This window comes from Battus philenor, unplaced genomic scaffold (genome assembly GCF_028537555.1).
Source record: "Battus philenor isolate CCGP_79_NKW_IND1 unplaced genomic scaffold, ilBatPhil1.0.hap1 SCAF_27, whole genome shotgun sequence".
NCBI lineage: Eukaryota > Metazoa > Arthropoda > Insecta > Lepidoptera > Papilionidae > Battus > Battus philenor.
In genome coordinates this window covers 4,882,832-4,908,260 of record NW_027181690.1, presented here as the reverse complement: position 1 = coordinate 4,908,260, position 25,429 = coordinate 4,882,832, and the positions used below count along the sequence as shown (strand labels likewise).

Below are 25,429 nucleotides of genomic sequence, written 5' to 3'. Positions count from 1 at the left end.
AGACTTCTCCATTGCTTTCTGGTTGACCAAGTCCTTCCTTATAAGAGCCATCGTAAGCGACTACGTCTCGGATCTGTATGCCATCACTGGCAGCACTCATTGATCAAAGATCTTCGACATTGCGGTATTTTAAACGAGATGTCTTGGAGCTTTTCGAACGCTGCCCGTCCAAGTTGGATTCGGCGAGTGATCTCTTTCTCGAGGTTTGAATTTTCAAGCACAATTGTTAATAAACGAGTCAGTGAGGTAGACTTGAGTAGAGAGGGAACATTCATTTTGTTTGCAGATCTCTCTCAAGAGCTTAGAGTAACGACGCCGTAACAGGACACCACGTAGTCAAATGTTGCCACTACGAACTGTGTTCCTACGCCGCGTGACTGTTGAAACCCTGGTGTATAAATAATGATGACATTCCGTCAGGAACAGCCATTTGGTTTGCATCGCACTGTAATGTTCTCAATTTTTTGTACTTAAATGATATTTTTATACTGTTAAATTAATGTAAATGCTCATTGTTATGAAAGTTAAAAAGTAGAACATATGAAGTAATGGTTTACCAGAACAAAGACCAATGGGTTATTTAATTTAAGCGACTATAAATGGTTCTCCACCTCTAGTAACAGAATTATAGCTAAGTCTTAGTTCAATCTCTGATCATTCTTAGTTGAGATTCGTCTAAGTGTTATTTCTTTGCAATAAATATTATATATGTTGTGACGCTGTGCGGTTTACATTTTTAAGACTTCTTTCTGACCTACGAACATTACAGCATAACAGCGTATAACTGCCACTTGAACCTTAACTCACGCACCCTACGACGCCAAAATAATCGTTTTGTTGACAGACGACGGACTTCAAGCAACACTGAAACTCATGCGCTGCGATTGTGTAAATATCCATGTAACTTTGATAGATACTCATATAGTTCACGGATCCCTCCGTTCCGTGAACTCGTTTCTGATGAAGCTGTAAAAGCCGCAAGGCTTACAGCAAAAACTTCACATGAGACAATACACAGATACTCGTACAAGTACGTTTCGTAAGGAAAAACCATGCGATTTACTTTATACAAATGTCTTCTCTTTAAATTTCAATTAGGCAAGAGAACTTCTCTTCACACCTAAAGTTCTCTACTTCTAAAAGTGTTTCCTTTCATTTAGAATACTATTCTAGTAACTATCAAATTTGAAGTTTGAATTTACGCAGTATGGCATGCAGCTTTAGCAAATTTCTCATGTTTCCGGTTACAGTTTACTTTGACGTCAATGCTGCGAACGCAGTATTTCCGATGGCTCAAAATACGTATGCATCAATATAAATAATGCATCAAAATATTTTAAATGAAATATTTACCTTGAATCAAACGTTTTTATTGGTATTATTTATTGATATAAATATGTACAATTTCAATGTGAAACTAGAATAATTAGTGATTTTTTAATACATAATTCAATGTAGGGTAAAAATTTATTCCATGAACAAGTCTAAAAAATAAATCGATTATAAATTTAACAGATATTTCACTTATTCCTTTGAGAACTAAGTAACATGGGGGTCCAAACCTGCCTTCCACCGCTGAGTAGTCCACGCTTCGTTTATTACATCACACGCCCATTCATTACACGATGCAGTTAGTCTTTGTGCGAACATCTAGCGTGAACTGGAAACGGACCTTTGTTTTTATAACAGATATTCTAATGCGCCAGCGCGCTAGCCACAGGAGTGTAGATCCATTGCCCGGGAGAAGGACCCTGGGCTCCTGGTGACGTCTCACACGCGGAGGCTAATTCGAATTTACGTTAGAAATTATCGTCTCGGTTATTCAACTTCATTAGGAAGTTGATTCAAAGTTAACAGAAATGCTACGCTGTAACAACAGAGGCCTATTGCTCAAGCGGATCAAGTTACCGTTCGGCAACGCACGCGTTTATTGTGAAACGCCAACAGAGGTATTACGTCCATACATCCCGCGTCAGTTTAGGCACGAGGCATTTAGCATAGTGCACAACTTAAGTCAACCAGGAAGCGGAATAACTAGGAAGCTTTTGACTAATATGTTATCCTGGCCGGGTGTGAATAAAGACGTGAATACATGGGTTAAGACGTGCATTAGTTGTCAAAAATCAAAAATTTCACGGCACACTGTATCCGAATTAGGTAGTTTTGGTGCAGCAGCAAGTTTCGTATACGTGCATATAGATATCATGGAGCCATTGCCAACGTCACCAGATAGGTTCAGGTACTCGGTAACTTTCATCAACCAGTTTCCGCAGGGGCCAACAGCGTTCCTAACTAGGAACTTTTTTTTACGGCCCCCGCTATTGGGGGCCTCTCGTTCCCCTTCTTGTTTACGGGACAGGGACGTTTTTTTTAAAATAATTTTTCCACTTTCTTTTTTTTTTCTTTTCCATACTCTTCAGTCATTCTTCACATGATATATCTTTCTTCTACGGTGATTCTACAATTTCTATCTTTCTTTTCCTTAATATCACAGGTTTTGTTTATCACATTATTTTACTTTATCTTATATTAAATTTTACATCTTATAAATTGATTATTTTACCATTTATTACAGTTTACATAGTTGTGGTGTGGAAAAACGTTTATTGAATAATTAACATAATTTGTGCCCGGAAAATGAATAATGCGCCTACGAGTGGTTGCGCATCGTTCCCTAGTTCAAATCCGACTCCCCGAGAACAGCAACGGCTGCGGGCGCGCGTGCTGCGCCTTGGCGACCTGCCAAGGCGCAAGCAAGAGCGCGTATAGTGCACGCCGTGTGAGTGAGCGAGACAAGTGGGCGAGACGAGCAAACGGTTGAGCGTTGTGACGACGTCCGCGAGAACTTTCACATAGGGCGGCTTTTTATATAGCAATATTATTACATAGTTTTATTTCTTTACAATTTTTTTGCATCGTTTTAGTTACTATGTGTTACTTTTGTTTATATTCATTACATATTTTATACTTTTGTAGTACCTTTACCCAATCTTACCAGATAACTTTGCTGCCGACCAATCGAATATCACGAATATCACAATAAAAAGAAATCTGACAAAAATTATTATAGCCAAAAGTCCTATTCCCAAAAATAAGAGAGGGTATACGAGAGATCCCAACTATCTACCCAGCTATCGCATTATAGCTGTTATCTGTTCATTTATTCAATTTTATAGTCATATTATACCATATCTACGACTGACTTAAACGAATAAAACTACAAAGACGACATAAGGTATTGCGTGTGATCAGTTTTATTTATAATATACATAAAAACAGTGTATAGCGTCACACTTAAGTAAACATGGTAATTTTCTCGCTACGTGGGGCCGAGTTGCACTGGCAATCGAGTGCAGCCATATACGGGGGGGGGCTGCCTTTACGACCCGTAAACGCACACTTGACATCTGTTCTTTAAACAATAGCATCCCTATATTAAACTACATCTGTTAGAGTAAATAATACCATGCCTCCTACATTTTTTCATTTCATGCAATTACCAAAATAAATTAATAGTGTAATAATATTATTACATAAAAATCTGCCATAAGTAAAAGTCCCCGCGGACGTCGTCACAACGCTCAACCGTTTGCTCGTCTCGCCCACTCATCTCGCTCACTCGCACGGAGTGCGCTATACGCGCTCTTGCTTGCGCCTTGGCTACTTGGCTACTTGGCAAGTAGCCAAGGCGCAGCAAGTGCACGCGCGGCCGTTGCAGTTCTCGGGGAGTCGGATTTGAACTACGGAACGATGCGCAACCGCTCGTAGGCGCATTATTCATTTTCCGGGCACAAATTATGTTAATTATTTAATAAACGTTTTTCCACATCACAATAGTTATTTTAACAACAGATATATATAACTAGAGGAAATATTTCTGTACAATCTTTATTTTGGAAGCGATTTGTTATAATTGCATCGTGAATAGTATGTTCCTATAGGTTCTTTAGTTTTATCACAAAGTGACTTTAGCCTCTTAATAACGTTAGGGTATCTACCGAATGTAAATATAAGACGCTCTGCAATTATAATTATTTAATAAATATGTAATCAGAGGAGTTAAAACCCCTCTGAAAAACGAAAAACTTTGAAGAAATGGGTTGATAACTAAAAATTATGAATAGCAAGTGAAACATTTAAATTTATCAAATTAAACTATTACCGGAATGATTATTTTGATTCTAGGTCATTAAGGAATGAGAAAGATTTTATCTAGATCACTTAGAAAGTCTATTCAGAATTATTAATAAAATTTATTATAAATAGGTCTTGTTATTTAAATGTTAAAACGTGGTCAATAATGTATCGAAGAAAATGACTTAAAATAACGAACACATTTCAATTACAGTATGAATATTTAAAATAGCGCATACGACGTAAGTCAGAAGATAAATAATGATCGATTTTAGTCGTTTACGCTATTCGCTCGTTTATCGTCGTTTAGTCGTTCGTTCGGACTGCCTCGTAAACTCGCGTACTGACGTAACTTTATTGATTTACTGCTACGTGACCTGAATACGAGATATTGCGGTCGTTATCTAACATAAGCCGAAAAATAAGCCGATTAATACTGCTCAAAGGTATTTACTTCTTGTAAAATAAATATATTAGTGATTATAAGAATGAACATACATTTAAAATCGATATTTAAAATAAAGAATATATAAGGCACATAAAAAATGGATACGAGTGTTAATTTATACCATGAATAATTGAGTGTCAAAGTACATTTCTGCAGGAAAACGTGTTTCTAGAGTTTTTTTTCATATCGACTCAGACTTGGACATAACTCTTATGATAGTAATTTCGATCGTACCTTAGTCGTCAGCTGTCTTAGAATTGAACTCTAAGTTTTTATTGCTGTAAAAAAAATCATGATAAATATAAGAAATAAAAATTAACTCAACTCTTAAGTAATTTAATTTATATAATAAACTTCCACCACACATCTTTGACCTTAATTTTCTTAATTTTGTACCTAATATTAAAAGTATATTCTTAAATAAATCTTATAAAACTGATAAAAAGTTTTAGTTTTTAGTTGCTTGAGCTCGGTTTGTTCATCGGTTGTTCACCATCTACGTGGTTGATATTATAATGTATTTGATATACATACATTGTTAAAAATCATTTGAAAAGAGCAACTGTTGAATTTATGGCCGCCTCTTTTCGGAAAATCAGCGTACCGAGCTGATGGTAACTTACTACATATATTCTTAAAATAACAGACCATTCCAAAGCACATTTGCCTATTTAAATAAAGGTAATTTGAATTTACATTTGGCGGATGAGAGAATACAGTCCATCTAAAAAAATAGTATTCCTCCTTTTTTAAAATACCAATCAAATTAAATTGGGCATTGACAAATGTTATTTGCCCGTTAACATTTACAGCTTAACCGGTGGCAGAGCGTTGAAGGCGCTTAGCTTTAAAATCTTTACATTAACTAAGTTCGCGCGCTCTTTGCCTCGACTGGGGCCAATTAGGTGACTCAGAAGTAGATTAGTCACTAATGTGAAAAATTGCAAGCTTTATGTAGGGTGTAACATAACATGTTAGCGTTCCATATGTCTAAATTAAAATTAAAAAAAGGTTATAAACGAAAACTATGTCACATAATTTGGAATATATTTAAAAATATTTGCCCTTATTTACCCCTTCGAATGTTCAAATATTCTTGTACGCGGTACACCTCAAAAGGCGTGGGATCGTGGAAGCGTGCTAGCGGCTCAGCCGACCTTTGTTTTTATAAAAAAAACATTCCAATGCGCCCGCGCGCTACCCACAAGAGTTTAGATCCATTTGCCCGGGTGGACCCTGGCTGGGTCGCGTTCACTAGCTATATGAACGCACACTCTGTGTCGGTTGCGTTATATCGAATTTACTTTATAAATTCTCGTCTCGATTCGTCAACTTCACTCTCGGAGCGTCTTTAAATTCACGCCACAGTTTTTATATCGCCTCGCACGCCCAACGGACTGCGAGTTTTAGTATTAAACAAAACCTTCGGTCATTGAGGTTGAATCTATTCGTACCTCGCACCAGCACGATCACATCCTGTCTACTATCGTCGCTGCCTGCTCCGACCTGCTGCCGTCTGTCCAGTCCCGGGAAATCATGCGGCTGCTTACCACCACCATCAGGGGAGTACCGACCTGCGGTGTAAAATAAAGACCAGCCTTTCTACCCCATTACCCTTTTAATTGAAATATATTTTCCTTCTGTTCCCGAGTTCGCTATTTCTTATCACTTTCCCACTACGGTAAGAACCGGTACAAGGGTGACGAATAACAAGCTATTTTATTTGTTTTTAAATAGTATAATTAATAATAATAATAAACGGCGCGGGGAGGGAGCAGTAGTGCCGATGGAATCTGGAACTGGAGGCGGTGCAAATTTCTCAGTCAAGTTGTTGCAATCGTCGAGTAAACATTTAGTTCGCCGTCGAGGCATTTTAATTTTGATTTTTCTCTAAGAGTATTTGACGAATAAGTGAACCGAGCGCAGAGATACTGCGCAACTGCTTCGGCTATAAACATCCCACGGTAAGTGCTCGTTCGATCTTCAAGGAGTTCCGAAAACATTGAGCTAGTTGAAAACAGCTTACCTGAAAATCCACAACTTACAAATACGAAAAAGCCTATACGAAAAATATCAGCCTCACTGGGAAATCCAAGAGCGATTATTCATATAATTTCAATAAAGGAACTTTCATCCTTTTAATATTTAAATTGTTCAAGAACTTAAAGGAAGTGACTTTGTTACGCGCAACATTTCTTTTCAACGTTGTTGAATCATTTTCATACCGTAAAACCCATTTTTTGGAGCGACGATGTCATTTTTCATTTAAACGGGCACGTCAGCAAGCAAAACTGCCGTCGCTGGTCTCCATGAATCCTCGACAGAAACATAAAAAATCAAGGCATTGCCACAAGGTAACCGTTTGACATAGCATCTTCTATTCGCAGTAGTACCGTCATGTGCCTCGAAGAATGTTTCAAAGTTAATAGTTAAAATAAAAACCACAATAATAATTAAAGTTAAATTAGATCTTCTTTATATATGCAACAATTATCATTCATTAAATTGCAATTATCATAAGTGTAATACATAACTTTGAATAAAATCTCCGATCTTTCTTATTACATTTGTAAGTGATGTCATATTATATTGTTTGCTGATGATACTTCTTTAATTTTAAAGTAAATCGTAATAAGCATAATAATGATGAAGTAAATGGTGTAAGTTCGCAAAAACTTCTCTAGTTTAATGCTAATAATTTTGTATACTATGTTAATATTATATACTATATGCGTTTTTCAAAGAAAACTAAATGCTTCGAATTTACAATGCAAAATGTGGAGAGACAGAAGCTAGTCACAATAATGAAATTATTAAATTTACTGAATCTGCGGCATTTTTTGTACTCGAAACTTCAGTGAGCCGCCATCTGTTTTATTTTGCCAGTAGACAGCTCCGCTGATTACGCTGTTCAAAAAGCCAGCTTGAGGAAGCTATCAGAGACTTGTTTATTTTACTTTCATAACATATTGTCCTACGTCTCTATGTTACTTTGGGCTAACGCATCGGATATTTAGTCAATATTTATAATTCAAAAAAGACCAATGCGGACCATTTATTACATGGAAGCTCGGGGTTCTTTGCGAGAAGTTTTTAATAAAGTTGGTATTCTTATGGTTGCGTTGCAATATATCTATGACAATGTTTTGTCCGCCAAACATCCGAAATTATTAAAAAAAAACAAGAATAGACACGGTATTAAAAATACATTAAAAATAACCTTTATATTCTTAGTTTACGTCTTCAAAAATTAAATAGATCATTTATGGCATTAGGTACACGTATGTACAGTAAAATTCCACAATCAATTTCAGATCTACCATTGAAGAAATTTAAAACCAATATTTATTTATTATTGTCAAGCACTGTTTACAAAACTATATTTGTAAAGAGCAGCTGTTGAGTTTCTCGCCCTGCTTTTCTCAGCAAAACTGCCTTCCGAGCCGGTGACTATGGTGCATCGAGGTTAATATCATCTCATAATTCATTTTCGTCTGATATGTCGTACGTTATATATAATCTATGGTATACAGAGGTAAAACTCTGTTGTTTTTTTTTATTTACAAGGTGTTTTTCTGTATTTATTTTTATTTATTAAAAATGAAACCTCAAAGTTGCGGAATTTTTAAACAGACGTTTTTTGAAAAAATCTAGGACAACTTCAAACCATCGTTAACATATCTTTTACGTAAAATATTTACAATATTATATTTTTATATGCATGAGAAACAATTTTTTGTACTTATTAAATAAAAATTATAATAAAATATCAATAATAAATATTAAAAAAATGGAGAAATAAAAAACACTGCAACCGAAAAAATATAAAAATTGTCGTTAAAGTTTTAGTAGTTAGTGCTGATTGTCGCTGATTAGAAATTATGATTTTTATATTTGCTAAACTATCTACTTTCAGAATCAGCAATAAAATCTTGCCCATATTTGCCCCATTTTCTGTAATTCACTTTCAAAAAGAGCGCGAGGGAGACTAAAAATTACTTAATAGTCAAGCCGCTTACAGTTTTATTTTTTATTTACATGCTTATTATTATGTAACAATGGTTTTCAAAAAGTATAAATATAGGCATAAGAGTATATAATATTTTATATACATTTTATGTATATATATAGGTATGTTGTACGTACTTCTACTATAGGTACCTATGTAAGTCGTACTCATTATACAATAAAACCACGATAATATATTTCCGGTTACATATACAGGAGAGACATACTTAACCACAATTGTAATAGTTAAAATATGTTATTAATTTTTATCACTTTTACCACATTTACCGCGTTTCTATTCATTTATATATCAGATCGCGAGCAAAATTGCACACGTTACAATAAATTATGCCGTATGACTTTAAAATACGTATAAATAGCTGTAAAATGATTGTTTCGATATTAGTGCCCTTTAAGTGTACACTAAATATACTTAGGTATATTGTGACAGTTTTCTTCATGCAATTGAATTTAAAGTTAATTGTTATGTCTACACTAAAGATCCAAATTAAAGGCCTGTGTATCGCTTTCATTGAACATGGAAAACATATTTCTATAGCAGAGTCTTATTTAAACGACAATTTAACCTAACCGAAACGCAATTTACTTGTGCCAAAGCTAATATTCAAAAATCTTTGTTGCCCAAATTCAAATCTAAATGGAAAGATGCAGCAAGAACATGGGATCGATTTATGACTAATAACGAAGAATGGTTAATTTCTGAGTATGTCATCGAATTTAACAATCCAGAAGCCGCGTCAGAGACTACTACACTTACTGGATCAAAAAGAGGAAGGCCTTGCAAAGATTATGCAGCATCATCTTCGGTTACAAAGATAAGAAAGGCTACAAAATAATAAGAGATTCAGGGGTAGATTAGATAAGGTTCTCTCATTTCCAAGTACTGAGATCAATTGATGAAACAACACAAGAAACTATTATTGAAAAATTGCGGTATTTATCTCCTGAATTGATGAGCAGTCTTTTGACTTGGCTTGAAAATGACGGACAACAAGTAATGAATTTTTCAACGGACGAGGCCTTAGCATTTTTTATAGATTTCAATATATCCAGAGATAATTATCTATGAAAAATACACTTGACGAGAAAAAGTGCAAAATACTTCCGGCTTACAGAAAAATATTGACAGCAAAATTTGAATGTTATCCTAACGGGATATCTGTAACGGCTACTAAGTCAAATGTTGGGATTCAAAATCCTCTAATAACATTTATATATATATATATGATAATAATAATTTTATAATTTATACATAATTATGATAAATTATTCCTGCTTGTAAAGTTTCGTTTATTCCTATATTATAAACATTTTTTTACGTGACTATATTAATTATTTTTAACAATATAAAATAAATTTCTTTTATTTTAAATCTCTACTTATTAGTCTATTTCTATTTCAAATTTCATGTCAATATTCCTACTAAACAAAAAGTTATTGAATTTTTATATGATACTGACCTTATTGAACCATAGAGCGGTGGTAGTTTCCTGCAGCGATAACAATGACATTTTATGTTTTTTGACGATTTGAAAGTGCTCGAACAGCCTAATCGAATAAAGAATATTTTGATTCTGAAAAATGTACTACATTATGTATATGTACAAAGAGGACCTCTACTTGTCTTTAAAGGGGATAGGGACTCACGTCACTCGAAGAATTGCTCGTCAAAAGTAGCTGTGAGCGGAGTACATCACTCGTGGAGCTGATAGCCGTTAGGTTAAGTTTCTCGAGGTGCGACCACTAGCCGATAGATGCGGCCTGGGTACACCTTCCACTAGATAGGCGGTCAATATAGTAAAGGTCGCGGGAAGTATAGTAGGTTAACCAGAGAGTAATGGAGAGGGCTATTGTCACAGCTTCGTTACGAGATCGAATCAATTATGACTAGATGTTCAGAAGAATAAAGGTCACTGACGTAGCTTGAAGAATTGCTCGTTTGAAATGGCAGTGAGCACATGAATAGTGCAATCGAAGACCGTTGGGTGCGAATGGTTCTCGGGCGGTGACTACGACCCAGAAGACGCGGCGTGTGTAGGCCCCCCACTAAACGAACCCAAAAATTAATAAAAGACATTATTTTATTTATTCATTTATTATTTCTTAAAGTCGACTTAAAGACGACTCAAGGTAGCATGTTTCGTAATCTCTATATGTTTTGCCGTTGACAGTTCTGTGGATGGATATATACTTCTTTATATCATTTCCCGCCCAAAAATTCAAGTTTACTAGCGCTTGTTCTAGTGTTTTGGAACTTTGTTGTAGACTCAATAAGTTACTGTTAACACGCTTTTTGATTTTATCCACTGATTGTCTCTCTTCTTCAGCTATCTGGTTTATATCTGAAAGGTAAAGGTGTATTCATTTCCAAAGAATTACTTCGATAATTAAGTATTAGTGCATATTGTTGGATAAAAAGAATAGGGTTCTACAGAAAAATTAAGTAAACAGAATAGGGAAAATAGGCAATGAAAAAACAAGCGAAAATATTTACAATTTTATCATAAGAATTTTAGATTAGAATTGAAAAAAAAAAGAATACAAGTGAAAAATTGAAATGTTAGTATGTTGCACAAAAAATAATTTACACATGATTAAATGATGTTTTTATATTTTTGTTAAAACAAAGTTATTATCGGAAGAAAAAATGGGAAAAATTTCAAGCAAATGGTAACATCAAAACTTTTCGCATACAAACCACAGGGTAATTTAAAATAGTTCTCTAACAATCAGACAAAAATGTATAAAAGGCGTTTTAAAATATATTTGACACCTGTCCCCAAATCTTCCAATGTATGAATTAGAAAATTAATTGTTGTAATTGTTGTTCATTAAATCATTTAATCAATAAATATAGTCATTATTATTACATTTATTTTGTTTATTTACTTCAGTTAAGGAGACATAGGAACAGAAAATACAATATACTGAAAAAAACCTTTTGACACAGATAATTAATCAGCTAAAATACATATAAATTAGTATTTATCACCACCACTTACCAACAGAAACATTATTTTTGCTCATGGTGTTATTATACTTGATTATGAGATCCTTCAATATAGATTTGGTTTCGACTTCATTCAGCAGATGGCGTAAGCTGTGTAGTCCAATTGACGGACGTATAAGAGAACATGACATTTCTTCAGACAACCACACTGAATGCAGATCATCCTTTAATGCTTGTATAGTCTCTGTTATCCACATTATTTTACCGCTAAAAGAAAAAAAAACACTGTTTCATTTCACAATAAATGTGAATAGATTTGGTGTGTTTATTAAATGTTCCATGGATGTGACAGAGCAGACAAAAATAAACCAAAAGTTTCACTAGCAAACACTTGTAGAGTTATTAGATCAATAGAAGCAGCTCTTCGATACTAACGCATATGTAGGTTTTTTTAACTAATATCCCCTACTTCAATTTTTGCCGAAATTATCCTCAATTTCTAAAAATAACAATAAGAATCACTCAATCAGAATACCCTCACTTATTTTTCACCCTCACGTAATTTTAATGATTGCTTACACTAATTACTATCATGGCTCAAGAAAACATCCATTCGAAATAGTAACCATGGACTGCAAGTAGAAATTATCAGATGCATGCTATGTATATAATATGTCTATCATCATCTATATAATATGGAAGCGGCTTCAATGAATAACTAATACATAAATCAAAAAGTGCATTTCAAGATTATCTTTGTCATCATTATTGTTTCAACCGTAGAAGGTCTATCGCTGGACATAGGCCTCCCGCTACGATTTTCAATAGGATTGCTTGGAAGCGGCGTCTCCCGACAACCTATAAAAAAGGCAGTCTCTCTACTGGGTGGATATCCTACTCTGTGTTTGCTGGTCTATCTGCGCTCCAGAACCTTAATGCCTTATACTAAATATTCTACTAAACAAAAATTCATTTCATATTGAACAAAAATTTAAGCAATGAACCAACCTGTCAAAGACCAGCTTTCTGTTTTTATTCAAGTTGAATTTCTTCATATAAAATTGTAATTCTTCAATGAATCTGGGATTATCATCTGGAATAATTTTCTTTATTATTTGGATATTAAAATTTCCTAATGTACCAAATTCCATGTAAATTACATTACAAGAGCTTATCCTACAATGTGAAGAGCACTACTACTACGAATTATGCTGTTGTACATTTTCCTTTTTTTTTTTAGGACTGACTTTCCTTAATCCTAAAAATTACCTACCATGTACATCACTGTATGAATAGTCTGATGTATCACAGTCTATGCTCAGGTCCAGTTTGTTTGTCGTTTTCTTACATACATCCTCGTAAAACTGCCTGATTGTAGATATTGACTCTTTGGGTAAGTCCATTATGATTTCTAGAAAAATAAAATACCAGGCATATAACAATAGCCAATTTCTGTTTGACTTATGATTCATAACACAACAATTTTAATTACAAAAACAAAATCAAAATACATGATTTAAATCTCTGTTGTTTGTATAGGAAGTGCAAAAATTACATATTATATTGTTGGATTTAAAAAAAATGTTATCAATTAAAATATAATTCAAATGCTATCTAAACCTTTCATATATGTGCAGACTTAAAATGATAATGTGCAAGGAGATAAAAAAAATTAACAATACTTTTATTCAAGTAGGCATTTACATACACTTTAATATCGTCGATTATTTTAACATTATAAGCAGTAAACAACCGCAGGCTCAGAACGCTGATCTGCTGCGAAGGTCCGGCTTGAAACTCGACAGTTTCTCTTTTTAAATGAATTTTAAATTTAAATAAATGTTTGATGTGTACATTTTAATGTCAAACATGTAAATAAGTCAACAAACCAAGTTCAACAAGTTTTAACTAACCAAAAACTAGAGAATGCTTAAATAACATCTATTTAATAATACATTTTTAATTTTAGAATTAAAATCTAAGTTATCTAAATAAATAAATTTAAGTTTTTTTTTTCTAAGATATCTAGATGTAGATCACGAAAAGGACTGATATTTAGCTACTTCCGCTATGCAACAAATAAATGCGCGCTACTCTGTGAGAGTTATTTAACGGTAGTAGTTGTGTAATTCGCATTGTTTGCCGCATGCGCATTTATCAGCGGGCTGGCGAGCGGTGCACTTTATTGCACGACTACTGCTACATAGCGGAAATAGCTATATATTTGTCCTTTTCTTACTAAGGATGGACTTCCGCAAAGTAATCCATTAGATATTAATGTACATTGACCAAAATTTTGCCACTTATATTTGTCTCTATTTATGTCATGTGTAAATATGTTTTAAACCAGTTTTCCAATAAATCAATAAAATTAATATAAATAATGTACCTTGGTTCATACAATCCTGGTTTATAGGTAAATCTTTTTGTAGGTGATGAAATAGGTTCAGTAGACAATCGTTAACATTATCAATCTTTCCCTCGGTTACACCTAAATGTAATAGTAGGCTTTTCAGTTCATCTGACTTCGTTTCCTAGAACAAATATTTTATCGCGTCAAGAAACATAAGGTTCTGGTTTTGAAGTTGCTGACATCATCATATCAGCCGATAGACACCTACTGTAAGGCATATGCCCCCCCCCCCCCCCCAATGTAGCTACGATGACTGGTTTATCAAGTATTTTTTTCCTATTGAAATACAAGATGACCATAGTCAAACCTAACAAAACGCAACGAAAAATTTATTATGTAGATTAAATATTTTAGTAAGCTTAATTGTCTTACAATAGTTTTATTCAAGACTGAAATCTGAGATATGGTTGTTGATTCGTCCGGTAGTCCACTGCGGTTGTGTGTGAAAATTCCACTGCCCGTTTTTAATTCCTGCAACAGGACTCGTAAAGCTTTCAATCTGGCTTCTGACCGTACTTTTTCACATCGCACCACGAAGAATTCAGCGTCCGCTTCCGAGATCTGTGAATCGATTGAAATAATATAATAAGCAGTAGAGTTATCAGCTAGGCAATAGCAACCGACAACGTCGACGTTCGGCCTACTAGGGTGCCCTTGTTTGTAATGCTAGGCTTAAGACACCTCGCTAGTGACATCATGAAACGTCCGCTAAAGCGATGTAAGACAGAGATAATCTTGAGATATAATGCACTTTTAACCCTTAATTAGGCGCATTGAGAAAATCACTCAATTAGGCGCATGGGGTCTTAAATAACCTCAAAAAAATATTGAGAAAAGAGTATCAAAAAGGAATAAAACTTAATGGATTTCATTAGTAATTAATAAAGTACTTTAATATACTTAACTTTAAGAAACAAATACTTATTATGACATTAAAAATATTAAAAAAAAAACAAAAACAGTAAACCTCTCTTTAAACTAATTTTTTTGGCATAGCCAAGATCAACTTAAGAAATAAAGTTTATTCAGCCTCATCAGCGGAATCTTCTGTTCTGCATCCGACGCAGTAAATCCTTGAGTGTTGCTGACAAATAAATTTACGACACTTGAAACATTTTGGTGGCACTTTTTTGTCGTCCTTTCTAGGACATTATGAACAGCGCCCGCGCTTAGCTGTCGATTGATAAACCGCCTGGTTCACATTATAAACTTCATGGAGCCGTCTTTTTGTTGTCGCTGGTACAGCACGTAGTTGTATGCGACGTTTTTGGTGATCTTCCACATGTGCCGCAGCTATTTTCTTCAAGAAAATCCGTCTTGTATATGTCAAAGTCTTCTCAGCATTCGCTTTGTGTATGACAAATGGGTTGGTCCAGATATGTTTATACTCCAGGTAAATGTAAAATAATATTTTGTGCTCGGGTCCTTACTGCGTTCGATGGTGGTACTTTGCACCATTTGACTTTCGGGCCATTTCTCTGAGTATGCCGAGATAAAAAATAATTATCTTCCGTTGATACAGGGATGTCTTGGATATGTTAAGACTCCTCAATTTCGCTTTCTGAATTATGAGCACTATCAATGACAGCATCGTTTACAGTTTCGTCTTGCGAATCCGAACCACCAACATTTTGCTCTTCATCAAGCACTTCATCCAGCCATTGCAATATTTGTTTGTCGTTAGGCATTTCAATTCAAAAAAAAGAAAAAGCATAGAAAAAAACTCAAAAATACATAAAGAAATCATACCGTAATAAAATACACACATACAAAGATAAACAGTAAACAATATGCTAATATAAACACAAAAAAAATCACAAAAGTAAAAACTTACCTTTGCCAAAAAATGGAACGTAACTGGGCGCATGGGGTCAGCTCTCTAAAGGACAGCGATGTGTGTGCAAGAGTTAATGTTCTGGATGCAACTAATTTGCGTACCCCGAGGGGAATGAGGAAGCTAGAAAGAGCGTTAGTACGCTCTGAAGACTGTAAGCCATTATTTTTTGAATTTCAAGCGGCCCTGACCCCATGCGCCTAATTAAGGGTTAATTATGTGTCTGCTTGTACACTTCGCAAGTAGTTCCTCTTTTGATTTATGTTTTAATTCATCATTGAAGCCGCCTCCATACTTTCGTAGAAACATTTTTTTACGTAAGAACGCATCTAATTTTCTGATTAATCATAGAAACACTGAATTTTGTGGTTGAAACTAATAAACCTGTTCCATTTATAATTTCTTTATACTTTTGTTAACGATAAATCAACTCGAGTAAAGATGGTCATGTTATTGGCATAGGACATAATATTCCAAAATGATTGTAATAAACACATAAATCCACACAAAGCTGTGTTTCATATAACAAATCTAAAATATTGTAAAATTTTAAGTATTTTATTAACTAAATCTTATTATAGCATTTAAGAGAGTTTTAAATTGTAGAAATATGAAAATATAAAATTGTTAAATTTCATTTAAAAATAGCAACTGCTTAGTTTTTGGCCGGCTCTCAACACACCCGCATTCTGAACCGGCGTTAGATTATAACTTAAGTTTCTTGCAATAAAATACGCACATTAAAGTCGTTGATGGCGTTGACGAAGTTGGTTTTCATTCGCTTGCCATTCAAGCGGTTCTTCATTGCTTCTAAAGCCAATGTGCAGTGAATACTAGCTGTGTGGGCAACCACTGATCGTAGATTCATGCTGCAAAATTAAAATATTGTAAAAAGTAACGAACGAGCATACAGGAGATACATAAGGTCGTCAAAGACAGTGAATGCAGGCTGGTTGGTTATTAGAAATTCATGATGGAAACATATTCAGTAGTGAAAGGCCTATGGCTGAAATAATGTTGATAAAAAGTTAGTTTTGATTGACTAAAATGTTTGTTGTCATTGATATTGGCATATAAAATAAAGAACACATTCATAGAGCTCTTATAAGTAGTCACATATCTAATATATAAAATTCTCGTCTCGGTGTTGGAACTTGAACTCCTCCGAAACGGCTTGACCGATTTTTACCAAATTTTACATGCGCATTCAGTATGTCTGAGAATCGGCTACTATCTATTTTCCATACCCCTAAGTGATAAGGGTGGTCCACCCCTAAATTTTATTTTTAATTTTTTAGACAATTTTTTTGGTTTTTATTTTATTATAATACAGCATACAAAAATACATACAAACCTAAATTTTCACCCCTCTACGATCAACCCTTATCTTACATTTGTTAATTAAAAACTTTAATTTTTTTGCAAAACAACGTTTGCGGGATCAGCTAGTTTTCCTATATAATTTTCCTATTGAGGCTACTGCAACACTCATTTCTACTTTCAAGGTACAGAAGCGCAAAGTGCGAACATTGCAATTCTCCCGTTAGAAAAGTACATACAATGTACTTACACATACACCTCACTTCGTGTCGTGGTTACGTTGCAAAAAAACACGACGCAAAGTGAATTAGTATTTTCTATCTCAATTTATGTAACATACCGTATCGGAGATAGGTTCAAGGGGTACGAAAATACTCCTTTTTAAAAAGAAAATTGAACAATATAAAATTTAAAATAATATGAAAATTTTATTACATATGCACAAAAAACAAAAAAAACCTTTTAATACAAAATAAACTATTTAGTTATTTGATGCAAAACAAAATTAAAATTAATCACTGTCTGAAGAGTCCATAATGGTTGTGGTCGTAATCAGTTTTCTCTCGCCAAAAATTGGACCAATGTTTGCTGAACAGCTTTTTTTTTAAATGGAATTCCCAAGTTTTGATGGCCAAACGTAATTAGAAACAAAAGTGTTGCCATCTTTTAGAACAAAAAAAAACACCCAAAACAACACAACTTCGAAAATCTAACGACTCAGTGAAAATTAGTACTAATTAAGTAGCGACACAACTCCAAAAAGACGCAAAGGAAAGCATTGGTATACTAGATTAATGAGACACATCATACTACTTGACAAGAACATGATTTTGTGTCCTGTATGTAAATATTTGATGCCATCAGACTATCAGGTGAATACCATGTTGGTCTCATAAACCAACAAATGTGTTTTTCAGTGGTTGCAAAGCATTTAAGAGAGCTAAGTCATTCAAACAGCAGTTGTCCAACATACTGTATTAGAATAAAGATTAATGTTCCAATTTAAATTCACCGCAACTTCACTAAAATATGACTTATAGTAATGCTGAAGGAAGGTACACCATGGTCTCTTGGAAGAGTCATAGAATTGAAACATCCGTGACATATCGTTGGATTTCAAAGAGATCTATAGTAAATACTGGAAAAATCTCTTAATGTAACTCCAGGTTTATTATTAAAGGCGTCGAAACACCATAGGATTTTAACCGGTGGGTGTTCGGCATAACACTTTTATTCCATACCATGTACACCCAAAACTACCCTCTCCTTAATCTTTCTCATCTCTATTCATAGGTTGTCTGGTAGAGATCGTCTCGTACCTCTATGAATAGTTTCTGTTTGTTTTTTTTTTAGTTAATATCTATGGTTTACAAAAAAGTGTAAATAAGTAAATAAAAATAAAGGACTGGATTTAAACCATAAGCCACGGCTTGAATAACCTACAGATGAGCCTCTAAGAGGAGTCTCGTTCTCCCAACAATTTGTTAATAAAAAAACAAAATCAAGACTACCTACATTTATAAAAATATATAGCAACATACCATTTTGGAAACTGAGTATGGTCAGTATTTGCCTTTTCAAGTTTACCAGCTAGTCCATCGCGCCGCTCGCAAAATTGTGTCCAAACCACGTCACCGCATTTTACGAGTGATGATAAATCTTCTGTAATTTATAATAAGATAGTAGATAGATCCTCGAACGGCAATCACGAATCCGTAGACGCGACGCAGGTAGATCCACTACTAAGTGGACCGACGATATAGTTAACGTCGTGAAAAGTCACTGGATACGGGCAGCGCAACACCTGTCATAATTGTGATCTTTGGGGAAGACCTATGGCTTAGATTAAGCCTCTATGATGAAACAGAAAAGTACATAGATGTGGCATTAGTGTCATTGACATCTACTTTAGAGTAAACAGACTATAGTACCAGCCAAGCTGCTTTAAGGCTTTTTGTATTGTTTAAGACTGCCGACACCAGATATTGATCACAGAATTTAAAACCTAAGCAATTTTCATTAAAAAATAATAGCAATGAGTATATCATCCTACTTTTATACTTAAAATCAAAACCAGACATGCTTCTCCACTTTGTGCTATAAAAATCATCTCATATCTAACACAAGATCCTCAATTTGGGCTATAAATCATACAAGATCCTGAAACGTTATCACATATTACAAACATTGATTCTCATGAAAGCTTAAAATAATAATCACAGGTAGGGATTAAAAATTTACATTGGACTATAAATAATAATCAGCCGTGGAACACTACTCATTTTCAGCTGAAATGTCTTCACTTATCTAAAAAAAAGGTTTTAATTTTGACTATAAAAGTAAGATAATATCCATTGCATATTATTTTAAAACAAAAGTGTAAACATATGTGCCTGTAAGTGTCCTAGATTAAATAATATGAATAAAAATACTTAATACTATATTATTTGAAAAGTGAATAAGAATTAAGGGTAAATATTTACCATTATCAATTATTTCATTAATAGTTGACACAGCCAAGGGCTTAGCAAAAGGAAAGTTAGGTGTTGACACTGAGGATTCATTTGATGTTTGGTTAGATTGTAGTGCAGCAAAAAAATTTTCTACCTTTTTCTAGAAACAAAATATTATTATTATTACAATATTGTAATGTCTTGAAACATTATCTCAAAGAAGTTATATCATTAAAATACTTGGCAAAATTTTGCCTAGAAGTAATCACTTGTTGCTGATTATAAATTAAAAAAAACACCTTTATCTCATTTTCATCTCTAACTTGGCATAATGAATATGCTATTTCCTTAGTTTCACCCAAACTCTCTTTTTTTAGCTTTAACTTTTCAGCAACTTGCTGGAGGAACCAAACTCGGCGTTGAATGTCTTTAAGATTCTGATGTGCTACTTTGCGATGTGACACTGTAAAAATGGTATGATATAGAAAAAATTTAAGTATCCCTTCTAACAAAAGAAGCAAGTAAAGGCAGAAATTTTACGAACCCCTGGTTTCAATTTTAACATTAAGCTGTTTAAATGATTCTTGAAGCTCTTCTAATCTTCTTTCTGCATTAAAAACTTTCTCCTTCAAATTTTTCTTTTTTTTCCATAGCAATAACTGTTCAGGTACAACTACATCTGTGTTCTGATTTGAAATAAGAAAATTCTTAAGGCATGAAACATGAAGTAACTTAAATTTAAAATATCTTTAAATAAGTATTTACAAGCACTTTTGCATCTTATATTAACATTAAAGTTATTACTTAAGCTTATTGACTACCATCAGTTTGGAATGCTGATCTGCTGAAAAGAGTCCATCAGAAACTTAACAATTGTTCTTTATAAAATAAAGTTAACTGTATACATTGCAAACATTATATTGACAACTAAGTGTAATGTAAAATTTAGATAAAATTATACTTTTATCTTTAAAACTGAATATAGGAAGGTCTAACATATCTTGTGATTGTTATTATATATATGTACACTCAGATCTATGACAAATTTGTTTACTTTTACATTTTAGATTAGAAATAGTAAATTTTCATTAACTTATACTTGTCACATCACAATTTTTTTGTGGATGATACTAACATTTTGTTTAATAAAATTATCTTATGATTTGCAATTAACAGAAAAAGAAAAAAAAATATATTTACAACATTTTGGTTGCTAACAGTGCAAAGCTTATATGAATGTGATGAAGAAAAATGTTGGAATGAATCTCAGATCCTTTTTGTTCATATCAAAACATATTAAATTCAAAGAAATACTAAAAAGAAATTTAGAAAACATTTATTTTAAAATAAACCTAACTATTGACACTACATTCTTAGTTATTACAAGAAATTCAAAATATTGTTTTTTTAACCAAATAACAGTATAGCAGAACATGCTTTATAACACTCATTAAATGGTATAGCTGTATTCCTAATACCTGATTTTATTAGCAAAATAGCACAATCACTTGCAAGAATACCCTCACTCAATTATGTAACTATAATGATTTCTAAAGTTATCAAAAATATTTACATCAATTTACAGAATATCATTGTAGGTGTTTAGTTATTTCCTTAAATAATACCAAGACAACATCATTCTAGATATAATTTGTAATATGTTTAGAAAAGAAATTTGGACATCATAGCATTCTAAAGATTTATAGTACAGCTTAGCGAGGAACATGTGAACTGTCTTGAATATGCAACAAAGTGTATGAACTGCATATTTTCCACACCCTCCATACACTTTAGACCAGACCAGAGTTACTTTTTTTGGAAATACAATAATACTTTCTTCATATTTCATTAATATATTCATTAAAATTTATAAAATTTGACATAAAGACAAAAATAAATAAATCTGTTAAACAATAAGGTTTAATGAGCAAATAAATAATAACAAACCTGACTAAAGGCGTTCTTCTTCGTACAAAGACTTAAATCATTGCAAAACACTTTCAATCTTTTTTCTTTGATAATTTTTTTTGGAAATACATGTTCCATTAGACTACGCCATACCATATAAAACTGCCCTCTGCACATTCTGAAATCATTAGGTTTTCGTTTTTGTCATTTTTTCATTTTCTTAAAAAAATGTTGGTAAATTAAAAAACTCACGAATTCATTTTTTCTGCGTCGGGAATTTTTTCTGCTGAGCAACCCATAGCCAGCAACCATTCTGTAAATTTTTGGGGTACTTCATCACAACTTATTTTGTCTATATTCATTTTAAAGCTTTTTCATGCAGTTTAAACCGTTTTTGTTCAAGTTATTTCAAACAACACCTGACATATAAATACTGATTGACAGTGTTGCGAGTAAGCAAATATATTTTTAATAGTACAGTTAAACCTCCTTATTCGCATTTTCATTTTAATTCGCGTATTAAAAAATGCGATCTAATTCCTATATTTTCGGAAGAAATTTCTTTATTCGCGGATCGAATAAGTACATACAAAATAATAAAATGATTCCAAAAGGCAACCAACGCAGTATCCATGTAAATGCCGTCAAAAGGATTAATGAAAAAAAAATAATGAGGCCTGCTGTGTCTGCGGAAAATGATGAAGAATCTGTGCAAGTTCAAACTTTGACTGCAAATCGAGCCGAAATCGAGAATAGAATAGGACTAGATAGGTTCAAACAGATAGAATCAAATGACATTCAGAAATTGCTTGAATCGCTAGATTCAAATTTAACTAAGTTCATAACCCATTGAAGAATAGGCTTTAACAAGCACTAGAAACGTGACGTTAAACTTGAAAAATCTTAGTTAAGCTTTAAAATTGGCAAATGAGCTTTGTGATTTCTTTATAAATTTTCATCCGTCTATGAAACGAAATCTTTTTTTTAAGAGGCAAATTGCTAATACGACTGCTGCGTATCAGTTTAAAATTGAAGGAACCCCTAAAAACTGCGAAGCAAGAGGAAATTACAAAATTCTTCAAAACATTTTATAGACGTTACGATAATTAATCAAAATGTTTAATTACTTCGAATAAAATGATTTAATATATTTTTTTTGTCATTCAGTAACGTATACCCCGTAATCGCAAATAAATTACATACTTACGGCTTATTGTTGTATTTATACAAAAAAATAACGTATTAGTCGAAAGGGTAATTATTATTATTCTAATAAAAAGAGCCATTATTCTTTCTGAATTATATTTTTTGGGTTCAAATTTGGTGCATATTTACATAGGTACGCGTTGCCAATAAGTAAATGCACCATTGTGATTATGTCACGAGATAATTGGCCTATAAAAATATTGGTATATAGATAATTTTGCTCAAAAACATGGTTTTTAAAAATACATATGTTGTAGTATACAATAAATACTTACTAAAAACTAAATTTAATTATCAGGCAATGTCAACGTCAATGAAAACAATAAAATGACGTTTATGAAGTTGTTAGATTGCTTTGAAATATTAGAATACAAATTTTCTTTTTATATTAAACAATGTTAGGAAATCTTAAAGAATTTATTTCAGTTGTCCAAGATGGTTTAAGTTCGCATAACAATCTGCGACAAACTCTACAAGAAGTACATAAGGTGACAAACATTTTTAAAGACAAGCAAAAACTATCATCTGAAAGTAAAGTTAACTATGGTGCAGGAGGAGAGTTATTAAAAAAATATCAGGATAACTGGGTAGAACTTCATGCCAACGCCGACCGAAACGCTCAAGCTGCTGATCATGTTGACAAGCTTATAATAGAGTTACATGAAACTACGAAACTACGGTTACAAAGTGCCAAAGACTTGGCACAAGCTATGTCTAATTTACCCTCCATAACAGCATCTGTAGCCGAATGTATGGATAGCCTCAAGAATGTAAAAATTTTACTACAAGATGTTGAAGAACAGCTGGTTGATTATGAGGATATAGTTGAAAGAAGGAAAATGGAAAAATGGAAATTAGACCACCACTACCACCTTAGTTTGTATAAAGAGAAGAAAATGGGTATGTGTTCTTCATAAACTGCAATTTTATTAAAGTTCTCACTAATGTAGACCTCCGTCATTTTAGATTTTAATAATACAGTAACAGAACAAAAGACAAAATTAACTGCAAAGGGATCAGAGAATTTGCAATTGGGTGCCCATCTATGTATCCATCTCTTTTTTTTTCAATTCTTTTCAATTTTCAGGATCAAGTAATCACCATGGGGTTACTCCCTGTGGTGGCTCTTTACCTTATTGTACCACTGTCTTGGGCTGCATTCACGTTTTGTGTTCATTATGCAGGTGAAATTAAGAATCAGTACAATACTACTATTTTAACATAGTTTAACCAAGATTGAGTTTGTTTACCCAAGAATGCACTAAAATGGTGTTGTAGATAGAATCTTTGTAAAAGAGTTTTTAAGGTCATGTGTTTCAGTCATATGAGTATTTAACAAAAATATTTTTCTATTACAAAACAAAAAGGAATATTAATGACATGTATTACTTTGTAGTCAATATTTGCTTAACATATCCCATGCCATGGCAATTTTTGAAGATTTTCCATTTAGGCCCTGGGGTGTGTACATGACATGCACTTCTAAAATAAAAAAAAGTCATATAAGACATATGCTTTACACTTTTTCAATTCTGCAGAAAAAAGTTATAAATTTTTATATGCATTATGTATGTGCATATGTGAAATTAAGTTTTCAATATTAAACCATACAGTTCATTTTTTAAGAAACTTTTGTTTTTCAATGAGAACTGCAAATGGCCTAAACTGTAAGTGCAGCAGGGGTTGTATACACCCCATATGGCATGGAGTGTTAACTAAACAGAATAATTTACTTTTCAGCTGCTTTAGAAGAAATTCGAGCCAAACTAGTTAAAGAAAATGCTGAACAAAATGTTGAAAGGGAGAGAAAGCAACTGGCTGAACTTCAAGCTAAAAGAGAAAATAGTGCAGTGGCATTTGAAAACGATATAGCTAAATACCTTTCTTCTGGGAATGTACCTTCCAGTAAGTTCATATTTTGTATGAATATTAACATTATCAGATATTATATATTTAGCCTTAAACTGGTTTGCAGTAAAATATTTAGGCTTTTCTCTATTAAAGGTAAATACATTGCTAGATTTTTTTTCTAATAATATTTAAGTTAGCTCTAGAAGTTATACTGATTATCCTTATTGGTCATCAATGTTACTGATTTTTTAAAGGTTTTCTTCATCATATAACAAATGTTGAAAATGACTATGTTGACATTATAGAATGAGTGTATATGTGGGTAGTGAAATGTATGGGATGTAAATTGCTTCTAAGGTTCGTAATTCAGGAGCAATAGGCGATGATTTTAATAGATCTTATATGATTATTTATATTTATATATGATTATTATATGATACATGATTTAATAATCATATAACATATGTGCTATACTCTATACTAGTATTAATCTCTTTAAGAAATGTTACAAAGAGTTTTTTTTTAAATGTTTACACTAAATTTTATAAACTGCACTAAATTTTATATGTTATTATTTCAGGGGCAGAACCCTCCCCATCAATTACTTTAGAACAAATACAGCTAGAAGACGATAAAACCGATTTGGAGAAATTTTTAGACAGTTGATTCAGTAATGTATGTATTTGGTGATATGCAGAGCTTTTCTTAGATTTTAAGAAGTATTATATACTATTTTCTATTCCAAAGTTAAAATAAAGTTATTGCTATTATGTTATATAGTCTGTTTTAATATTTATCTCAAAATAATAATCTTTGTATAATATTCCATATAAAAATTTATTTCGTTTATTTTTACACCTAAGGAATTTAAATTTCATACATT

General features: G+C 32.9%; 2 protein-coding genes across 2 annotated transcripts; one reads left to right on the top strand and one right to left on the bottom strand.

Annotated features, from left to right (window-relative positions):
- Positions 1-5,388: 5,388 nt before the first annotated feature.
- LOC137925674 (uncharacterized) lies at positions 5,389-21,899 on the bottom strand. Its single transcript, XM_068769146.1, has 15 exons — positions 21,742-21,899; positions 21,529-21,667; positions 20,126-20,267; positions 19,881-20,044; positions 19,612-19,741; positions 18,670-18,790; positions 16,548-16,677; positions 14,347-14,535; positions 13,951-14,095; positions 12,835-12,972; positions 12,570-12,654; positions 11,614-11,828; positions 10,726-10,953; positions 6,006-6,156; positions 5,389-5,473 (listed from the first exon to the last, which is right to left on the bottom strand). The coding sequence occupies exons 1-15, from the start codon at positions 21,849-21,851 to the stop codon at positions 5,389-5,391; spliced, it is 2,172 nt and encodes a 723-aa protein (XP_068625247.1). The 5' UTR covers positions 21,852-21,899.
- Positions 21,900-23,010: 1,111 nt separating this feature from the next.
- On the top strand, positions 23,011-25,321 carry Dysb (Dysbindin). Its single transcript, XM_068769013.1, has 3 exons — positions 23,011-23,595; positions 24,436-24,600; positions 25,127-25,321. Exons 1-3 carry the CDS (start codon positions 23,091-23,093, stop codon positions 25,210-25,212), a joined length of 756 nt encoding a protein of 251 aa, XP_068625114.1. The 5' UTR covers positions 23,011-23,090; the 3' UTR covers positions 25,213-25,321.
- The last annotated feature ends 108 nt before the right edge of the window (positions 25,322-25,429 follow it).